At 40.0% G+C, this 10450-nt stretch overlaps 1 protein-coding gene across 1 annotated transcript; it reads left to right on the top strand.

Annotated features, from left to right (window-relative positions):
* Nucleotides 1-3758: 3758 nt before the first annotated feature.
* On the top strand, nucleotides 3759-10450 carry LOC149023041 (putative sucrose-phosphate synthase 3). The gene is made up of 12 exons (XM_089150904.1): nucleotides 3759-4359; nucleotides 4824-5056; nucleotides 5253-5316; nucleotides 5396-6094; nucleotides 6226-6360; nucleotides 6443-6574; nucleotides 6648-6824; nucleotides 6908-6961; nucleotides 7048-7110; nucleotides 7908-8882; nucleotides 8989-9116; nucleotides 9767-10450. Exons 1-12 carry the CDS (start codon nucleotides 4081-4083, stop codon nucleotides 10044-10046), a joined length of 3219 nt encoding a protein of 1072 aa, XP_089007030.1. The 5' UTR covers nucleotides 3759-4080; the 3' UTR covers nucleotides 10047-10450.

Below are 10450 nucleotides of genomic sequence, written 5' to 3'. Positions count from 1 at the left end.
AAGAAGGGCCAGAATACACCCTAAGCATTATCAAAGTGGTCCAAGTAAGAACACTATCAATCCATCTCAATCTGGTAGGTTCGAGTTCTTTGTCTTACAGTATAACTGATGACAAAGCAGCACTTCAGCCATTGCCATGTATGTTTCACTTACTAATATTGTGTGGTAACCCTCCCCCTTGTAGTCCATCTTCACCTTTATATAATGTATATAAATGTATGAGGTTCCACAGCAACTCTAGCTGACCCATAAGAATATATATCAATGACCAGGACAGATATTCACTTGCATGACTGGTATCTGAATACATCACTTTCCATAGGTTTAAGAATGACTAGTCACATTGATCAGGAATCAGACAAGTCTAATGGTATCAGCAACATATTCAATGTTTTAATGGTTTATCATGAGCAAGTCTTTTAAAAAGAATTAATTTCTTATCTTCATTGGCGGTCACTGACGTAACCGGGACTGGCTGAAGACCGAGGCCATGCCGGGTTTTCAGTGCTCAGCCCAGACCTGGTCCTGCCTGGCTCAGGGAAGGTCAGTAAAGGAGAAAGATACAGGTTGGTGGAGAGGTTGTGAAAGGGAATGCAGTGTGCAGTGTGCAGTGTACATCATTTTCCAATGTTTGATACTTAAAACATCATGTGGGGGAGGGAAAACCTCTCTTTTTTCTTGGCAATCTATTTGCTGCAAACACCTTTCAACTATAATGTACTACTTTCTTTCTTCTCTTTTCAGGTTTTTACAAGTCATCTTCAAGAGGGTTCTATTTCATGCATGGCCCTTTTAGCTATGTTCGTTAGAGAATCCAAACTAATTTTTAAAGTTGCTTTCTAAGGAATCTAGTGGAAGCAGTATGTGGCATGCATGCATTGTCAATGTGGTCCTGTATAGACCATGATTACAGTGCTTTTGGATTCGTGTTCTCATGGTAGAGCTTCTTTCAAAACCAGAGAGAAAAAGAAGTTCTTTTTAGTCTCTCCTTTTAGATCTCCCCAAGATCAAAGAAACTGAAAAGAAAAAGAGTCCCCAAAGATCTTAGGACATCCAAGTGAAAAAGTGGAGTGGTTAGAAGATCATTCAAATTGTAAAGCAAGTGGAAGCTTCAAAACTGACTGATTTGTTGGCATCTCTGAACTTACTTTAAACCAAAAATGTCACCAAAAGTTTGCTTTAATTTGATTTGTCCAATGTGTATCACATATTTCTCTGACACCCGACCTGAGAGAGGCCATCTTTCTCTATCTAGAAGAGCAATTGCAGCTTCTACCCAATTCAATTTAAGAAAGCTACACGTAGAGAAAGAAAAGGGTATCACAAGAGTTTTTAAGGTACATAAAGCTTGACAAGAGATAAAGTTTGATTGATAGTGGTAACCACACAAAGAGGGATGATGATTTGCTGCCACATACATGATCACCAAATAGATTGAATCCATATGTATGTGTTATAGATTGAGAGATTGAAACTATTAACTAGAAAGGGAAGAAAAAAATTTCAAGAAGACCCCATGATAATTGACAAAAAAGTGTAGACACCTCAAATTATATTGAGTTGGAAGAATGATAAAGTAGTAAGAGAAAGATGAATATACTTTTAATTGTATTATTATATATCTTGTGACATAAAATGACAAATGAAAGAAGAAAAAGAAAGGAAGAAAGAATATGAACTTTATAAAAAAAAAATTTGGATGAATAAATAAATCCATTAAAGACGAAAAAACGAACATACAACGGAGCGAGAATGGCGAAACTAAAGTGAAAAGACATAGCAACTACAACATAACCAAAAGACAAGGGCTAGAATGAGACCAAAAGAACACCATTTAGCTGATTTTTTATTCTTTTTCTTTGAAACCTTGTGCTCAATCACGAAGTCGTCACCGTAAGGGTTGTGCCCTTTAGAAGGACGGTTACTTCTTCTACATCTTGCACTGTCAAGATAGGGTGATTGGAGGGGGGAGGAGACATAATAGTGCGCTTAGAGGGGTTCAAATTTATGGCTGAAGATAAGGCAGGGTTGTCCGAGGATGAGGCGAGAGAGAGAGAGAGAGAGAGAGAGAGAGAGAGAGAGAGAGAGAGCAAGTGAGGGAATTGGAAGAATGGGCCGAAGGGTTTAAAAGAATAGGACCATGGGGCAAAGAGTGAGGAGAGGGGCTTGGGCCAGTAAGGTTGGGCCCAAGGGGAGAAGGGCCCACGGTGGAACAAGCAAGAGGGGGTAAAATAGGAAGGATATTTTTATCAGGGATAGGGTTGAGAGAAGAGGACGAAGGGTTAAAGGGAGGGCAAAGAGATTTGTTAATCAAAGAGGGAAAATGGAAAGGCGGTGAAGGGAACTCTGAGATATCAGAGGCAAAACTTTCACCGAAGAGGGAGGGGAGATTGTGAGGGTCATTTATAATTTTTATTTTACTAAAGGCGATATTGTAAAGTTACAAACAATAAAGGATATGATAGCTTAGGAATTATGAAATTACCTAGTCATGATTTAGTAGAATATGCTAACAAATTCTACTCTAATACAAATTTAAGAGACATTTTGAAGGTAGATTTGGAGTGTCTATGCTTTTTACCAACTATCTTAGGGTATTTATGAAATATTTCCTTAAATATAATGCCAGATGTACAGTAAAATGATTTTTTTTCTTCCTCTTATACGCACCTCGACCAATCCTCAGTTTGGTTTCATAAATATGAGACTTTGCCTTAGCCTGAAGAAATTCAATCTCTTGAGCTCATAATATATTGACTATTGTCGACTAAACCAACCCTTTGAGATTTGTATTTAGATAAATCTTTTGAGATTTGTGAACTAATTTTCTTTCCCTTTAAGTTTTTTGGAAATAGGTAGCTTTTGTTAATAAAGAATGAGATCTATTACGTATACTCAAACTCGGCACCTCACAACTGAGTTACCCTTCAAGGGGTGGTGAACTAAATTTTTTTTCTTCTTATTTTTAGAATAAGAAGTTTTTATTAAAAAAATAATTAAATAAGAGGATTACAATCTATAGTATGGTTTTCAAACAGAGTCAGGATCAGTGACCCCGACGTGTGCTCCCCGACCTTTTCCTGACCACAAAGATCAATGCGGCCCATGGTGAAAAACACTTTTTGGAAAAAATAAAAATAAAAAGCTTTTTTTCACCAATGGGACCCACTGGTTTTTGTGGTCAGGAGGCCATTGTTTGTGTTCCCTCGACGAGGAGATGATCCGGATTCTTTCAAGCAACATCATTAGAGACAATAATATCCAAACTAGAAGGTAACCTCCCGGATCAAATTGTATCTCACCAAGAGCTCTAAGTAACTTTGCGAATAAGTCTGCTCCTTTGGTGAACTAAATTTTACAAACCATAATTGTGTAACCAATGAGAAATTACGCAACTCTATATAAAAAGAGATCTGCACCGTTCAGTTAGTGGACTTCTGTTGACCACGTAATCTGATACACTAGGAATAGTTGCTGACGAGATGAATATCATTTTTCTCCCCAAGTTTTGCAACAGAAAAGGAGGAGAACTTGGCTGAGAATGGGAGAGAGAAGAATATGGAAACGTTGAGATCGCATTGGGAACCGGGCAGCCTCGAGTGATGTGACCGTTTTGGCCGTACACATGAGAAAAAGAATCTCCAATTTGTATATTCCTGACACGCGTGAAAGGACCCACTACTCCTTTGCCACGTGTCCACGCCAGAGCTCAACTGCTCGCCGCTCACTCCCACTCTATCATTCCACGTACAGCCTCTCTCCCTCTTCCTCCTATCATGTGTGATGATATCTCCAAAAACACAAACAAACAGAGCAAACCCGATTGCAAACCAGAGCTCTCTTTCATTCTCGTTCATACCCGTATTATATAAGAACAATATATCTTTCTGAACTCTGCAACTCATCCTCTTGAAATTAACATTTCGGTATTCGAGTGCGTTGGTAGAAAGATTTGATCAGTTGGGTTTGGTTTGGTTTCTCTCGTAGTTCCAAGTTCATGTAAGCTTCAGGTTGTTCTCTGCGACTTGCATTTCGTATTGGGTTTTGTAACAAGAATTTGAAGCACCTGGGCTCTGAGAAATGGCTGGGAATGAGTGGATTAATGGGTACTTGGAAGCAATTCTCGATAGTGGGGCTTCTGCGATCGATGAGCAGAAGCCGTCGCCAGTGAGCCTGCCAGAGAGAGGAGACTTCAACCCAACCAAGTACTTTGTTGAAGAAGTGGTCACAGGTGTTGATGAAACTGACCTCCATCGTGCATGGATCAAGGTCGTTGCTACTCGCAACACTCGTGAACGCAGCTCCAGGCTCGAGAACACTTGTTGGCGTATTTGGCATCTCACCCGCAAGAAGAAGCAGGTTTTCAACTCAACCATTTCTGTCCATTCTCTATCTTGAACTGTTTGGAGTGATTGGGATGTAATTTAAATACAGATTTTGTTTGTTTAGTGAATTGGGTCTTAACTATTTGTGTTTGAAAAGAAAAAGAAAAAGGTAGGATTGGGAGGTTAATGGTTACTGGTTATTGAGGGAATGACATTATAGGAGAGTATACAGAAAGAAATAGCTGATTGCTGTAGATATGACAAAGGAACTAGGCCAAGATTGTGGCAAGAGAAGAAAAAAAAATAGAACTAGATAGAGAACAATTAGGTGAAGGAATCAATTCATTGACTTATGCTTACAGTGAAATAAATGGATCTTGAGATACTTCTGTCATTGCTGCTGTTATCATGATCGCTATCATTGCTTATGGATCTGTTGTGGGAAATATTTTCTTTTAGCAAAATCTAAGAATGCTTCTTTCGTGGCTGAATGAATAGTTAGAATTGGAAGATTTCCAACGAATGGCACACAGGAGGTGGGAGCGGGAGCAAGGACGAAGAGATGCTACGGAAGACATGTCTGAAGATTTGTCTGAGGGTGAGAAAGGGGACACCGTGGGGGAGCTAATGCAGAGTGAGACTCCAAGGAAAAGGTTCCAGAGAAATTTTTCCAATCTTGAAGTGTGGTCTGACGACAACAAGGGGAAGAAGCTCTATATTGTTCTTATCAGGTAACATCTATTTCCTTGGATTGTGGTGCAAAACAACGTGAATTCTTCTGTTTAGTTGTTCGGATTGAACCATATTGCTGCTCACTGGTCAAGGTGCATTCATTCATCACAATTTGGTCATGAGATCTCACTAAGGAAAACCCTGTAATTTAGTATTCTGACCCAAATTTCTGTCAAAACCCATTCTCCCAACCAGTTTGCATGGTTTGGTCCGTGGAGAAAACATGGAGCTTGGTCGGGATTCTGACACTGGGGGACAGGTAACTAGGATAAACATTTGGGAATCAACTTTAAAATTGCGACGGAAGGAAGTTGTTAATTTGGTTTGGAAAATTTCAGGTTAAATATGTTGTGGAGCTTGCTCGGGCTCTTGCTATGATGCCAGGGGTATACAGGGTGGATCTCTTCACTCGCCAGATATCCTCACCAGAGGTGGATTGGAGTTATGGAGAACCTACAGAGATGTTAACTGCTGGCTCAGAAGATGCAGATGGAAATGATGTTGGCGAGAGCAGTGGTGCTTATATTATAAGGATTCCCTTTGGGCCGAGGGACAAGTATCTCAACAAAGAGTTACTTTGGCCATATATTCCAGAGTTTGTGGATGGGGCTCTTGCTCACATTCTTAACATGTCCAAGGTCTTGGGTGAACAGATTGGTGGAGGCCAACCAGTTTGGCCTTATGTCATTCATGGTCATTATGCAGATGCTGGGGATAGTGCTGCGCTTCTTTCTGGTGCTTTCAATGTCCCAATGGTTCTTACAGGACATTCTCTTGGAAGGAACAAACTGGAACAACTTCTAAAGCAAGGACGCCAATCAAAGGAAGATATAAATTCAACATACAAAATAATGCGGAGGATAGAAGCAGAGGAGTTATCCCTTGATGCAGCTGAACTGGTCATCACAAGTACCAAGCAAGAGATTGAAGAGCAGTGGGGCTTATATGATGGCTTTGATGTGAAGCTGGAGAAGGTATTGCGTGCCCGTGCCAGGCGTGGAGTCAATTGCCATGGGCGGTACATGCCAAGGATGGTGGTGAGTTTGAAGTAATACCTCATAGGTTCTATAACAGTTGTGCTTCATATTATCCCCCCCCCCCCCCCGGAAAAAGAAAAAAAGTTTTTAGCAGAAACAAGTATGATAATACAGTAACATAAGATTTGCAGGTTATTCCTCCTGGCATGGACTTCAGCAATGTGGTGGTTCAAGAGGACACACCTGAAGTTGATGGGGATCTCACTGCACTTATTGGTGGCACTGATGGGTCATCTCCTAGAGCAGTCCCACCTATATGGTCTGAAGTAGGTCTTCGGCTACCAATTTATCTGCTTTCAGTACCATCATACCTGTCTTTTGCTTGATCAAAGAAGTATGTCTCTACAGGTGATGCGCTTCCTCACAAATCCTCATAAGCCAATGATCTTGGCCTTGTCAAGACCAGATCCAAAAAAGAACATCACTACCCTCTTAAAAGCCTTTGGAGAATGTCGTCCTTTGAGAGAGCTTGCTAATCTTGTAAGGACAAGTTTCTCAGGTTCCCTCCAAGACAATATTTAGATGCTTATTTGGAAATAATATTATTGTACAGACGCTCGTAATGGGGAACAGGGACGATATAGACGTCTTGGCTGGTGGTAATGCAACTGTCCTCATAACAGTATTGAAGCTGATCGACAAGTATGACCTCTATGGCCTCGTGGCATACCCAAAACACCATAAGCAATCCGATGTTCCAGACATTTACCGCCTTGCAGCAAAAACAAAGGTATTTTTAATTGATCACTGTCTTTAAGTTGATTTCTCCAGTTTCAAGAAAGCTGATCAGATGATGGTTGGGAATCATGGCAGGGAGTCTTTATTAATCCAGCATTGGTTGAGCCATTTGGCCTTACTTTAATTGAGGTTTGTTTCATTTGTATCTCATGAATGCTCATATCATCTTCTAAACCCATTAAACTAAATTTCAACTCCTATCTGACATTATCTAGGCAGCAGCACATGGGCTTCCGATGGTTGCTACTAAAAATGGTGGTCCGGTTGATATTCAGCGGGTATGGAATTTTTACTCTTGTTGATAATGACTATACTTCAGGTTATAAGACAAATATAGAATGGGAAATAATTCATACACAAATGAAGAACATAATGATAGTTGCATTGCGTAATTCTTTTGGGTGAATTGCATACTTGATTTGTGCTTTGTTTGCAACATTGGTCATTATCAAATACTCCAACTTGATGGGTGGACCCTATTTCCTATCTAGATCATAGCTTTGAGGAAACCTAGAAACCTTTTATGTTCTAGTAAAAAGTCACCTAGTCCATAGTTGACATGAATGAGCTTTTTATCCACTGGCTTTCAGTTGAAAGAGCACTCTGTGTAGTATGTACCACTACTAATCCCTCTTTTTTGGGTGCATACAATTCCCCCCCCCCTTCCCCTTAGCATTACAAAGATTACTTACTTGCTTATTGAGTGCACCACTAAACCCACCTACTCCTCTCCCCCCCCCCCCCAAAAAAAAAAAAAAAAAAAAAGCCCAAAGGAAAGACCCACCATTGAGTGTACTATTTACTTGTAGTTGTTGAAATTTTTTGAAAGGTTTGTAAAGAAGGGACTGTAAACCCCCACCCTTTCGTTGCTTCCTTAGCGTGGGTAAAGATTTACTTGATTTATAAATTAACACAGTAAATCCTACTAAGGTGATCTGTTTAGAAGCAATTTCTCTACCAGGATTGTTTTCTTGTAATGTTATCCAAGAATATAAAAGCAGGACAGGATATTTTGTGTTGTATTTTCAGAATGTTGCAGAACAACATTTTATTTATCTCTTTGAATGATTTTTAGGCACTGAACAATGGGTTGCTTGTGGATCCACATGATCAACAAGCTATTGCTGATGCACTGCTTAAACTAGTTTCAGAAAAGAATCTGTGGCATGAATGCAGAAAGAATGGATGGAAGAATATACACCTGTTTTCCTGGCCTGAACACTGCCGTACATACTTGACAAGAGTGGCAGCATGCCGCATGAGGCATCCACAATGGCAAACAGATACACCTGTGGATGACATGCCCACAGAAGAGTCCCTCGGTGATTCACTCTTGGATGTGCAGGACATGTCCCTGAGGCTATCAGTAGATGGGGAGAAGTCCTCACTCAATGGTTCTCTTGATCCTTCTGAACTAGAGAAAGTGGCAGCAGCCAATAGTGATCCAGAGGTACAAGACCAAGTGAAACGGATCCTAAGCAAGATAAAGAAACCAGCATCGAATCCTCAAGAGGGCATGGGTGGCAAGAAACATCTTGAGAACGTGGTGAACAAATATCCTGCCCTGAGACGTCGAAAGAGGCTGATTATTATAGCAATTGACTGTTATGACAGAAATGGAGACCCAGACACTAAGCTGCTTCAGGTAGTACAAGAAGTATTCAAGACTGTCAGATCAGATCTCCAAGCCTCTAGATTCTGTGGGTTTGCATTATCAACAGCTATGTCGGTATCTGAAACTCTAGAATTCTTGAAATCTGGAAAGATTCAACCAACTGAATTCGATGCTTTGATATGTGGTAGTGGAAGCGAAATGTATTACCCAGGTACTTATACAGAAGAGAATGGGAAGCTGTGTCCAGATCCAGACTACACTTCCCACATTGACTACCGTTGGGGTAATGAAGGCCTAAAGAAAACTGTCTGGAAATTGATGAACTCACTGGACGGTAGAGGAGATCTATCTGATGATTCTTCAAGTCCCATCCAGGAAGACAAAAAGTCATGCAATTCTCATTGTGTATCATATCTGATCAAGGATCCCACCAAGGTACATATAAATCTCTAGGAGGAATTGACAGTTTGGAATTGACAGTATATAACTAATTATTTGATGCTATTAGATTCTGCTAATATTGTGGTTGCCAACTTCTTAGGTGAAAAGAGTGGATGATTTGAGGCAGAAGCTAAGAATGCGTGGGTTGCGTTGCCATCCAATGTACTGTAGAAATTCCACAAGAATGCAAGTTGTCCCTCTGCTTGCATCTCGAGCTCAGGCTCTCAGGTACTGGTTAGTAATTTGTGAAAATGATAGGCCAAATCTGATGAGAAATGAAACTTTGTTGCTAAATCAGGCTTTCTAAGACTACTTTGTACAAAATTAAATGCTTATCCAATTCTTTCTCTGGAATAATCTTTTTAACGATGAAAATGTAGATCCTATGGTGTAAAACAGGGGAATAATTCTACATCAATTAACACTAAGACCTTGGACGATTTTATATACTTGTTGGGCCACTCTACCTATTAACTCTAGCTTTGGAACATTTGAACATTAAATGAACAAGAAGTTAGGCTAGGTATCTCTGCCAGCCCAAAGAAGTATGCAAATTGTCTACTTGAATCTGACATTGTGGCCACAATAACCCCACACATTACATTAAAAATTGTGGACATTGGCATGTATAACTTAATAAATGGCATACAAAATTGAGATAAGTATCAATCACCTCTTGGATGAACAATGTTAACAGGAAGATATGCCAAAGCTCATCTCAATCAGAATCCAAACTTGTTGAATTGCTTAATACTTGGTTGGGTAATTTGAACTTGGAAACTACAATTATAGGATATCATCTGTTGTACGATTCAAAATTTCCTTCCTTTCTGCAAGCTCTGAATGGTGCTTCTGTCTTCTTATGAAATGGATGCTAGGTATCTCTACGTTCGTTGGGGACTGAATGTTGCAAATATGTGCTTGATACTGGGCGAAACAGGTGACACAGATTATGAGGAAATGATTTCAGGAACCCACAGGACTGTAATCATGAAAGGGTTGGTGGAGAAAGGATCTGAAGAGCTGCTCAGAACCATAGGAAGCTATATGAGGGATGACATTGTTCCTGGGGAAAGTCCATTTGTGATCCACACTGCTGGTGCAACTACTGAGGATATTTCAAATGCTTTAAAGGCAGTATCCAAATCTATTGCTTGAACATGAGAGGACAAACCCTATGGGTTCTATTAAGATGGAGATTATTTTCCACTTGCGTGAAATGCAAGTTCATGATATGCTGTAAACCACAATGTAGCTAGATGATAGCCAATGTTTTTTCTCATTCATATATGTATACATGCCCTTTGTTAGTTAACAGATGACAGCATCCAAGTTACTGTGCGTGTAATTGCTTCGCAGCTCAGTTTTTCTTGATTGTATTGGATGGATTCTACCCAGAAAAGCAATCTAGAGATACCTTTCAGTCTGAGGACATCCCAGTTCCTGGAGCATAAATTTTTTTTTGTATCAGTGTGCTGATAACTTGAAGGCAACGCTGTACACATCCATAATGAATGCCCTTAACGTACATTTTTTCCCTTTACAGAGTATATTCAAGTGAA

This window comes from Hakea prostrata, chromosome 3 (genome assembly GCF_041222555.1).
Source record: "Hakea prostrata isolate BN-2017 chromosome 3, UWA_Hpros_2, whole genome shotgun sequence".
Classification (NCBI taxonomy): domain Eukaryota; kingdom Viridiplantae; phylum Streptophyta; class Magnoliopsida; order Proteales; family Proteaceae; genus Hakea; species Hakea prostrata.
The sequence above is the reverse complement of the archived record's forward strand: the minus strand, read 5'-3'. Positions and strand labels throughout refer to the sequence as shown.

Coding starts and splice junctions, on each gene's coding strand:
- LOC149023041 (XM_089150904.1), top strand. CDS start 4,081: ATGGCTGGGAATGAGTGGATTAATGGGTACTTGGAAGCAATTCTCGAT. Junction 5,317..5,395: donor ATTCTGACACTGGGGGACAG/GTAACTAGGATA, acceptor GGAAAATTTCAG/GTTAAATATGTTGTGGAGCT. Junction 6,575..6,647: donor TGAGAGAGCTTGCTAATCTT/GTAAGGACAAGT, acceptor ATTATTGTACAG/ACGCTCGTAATGGGGAACAG.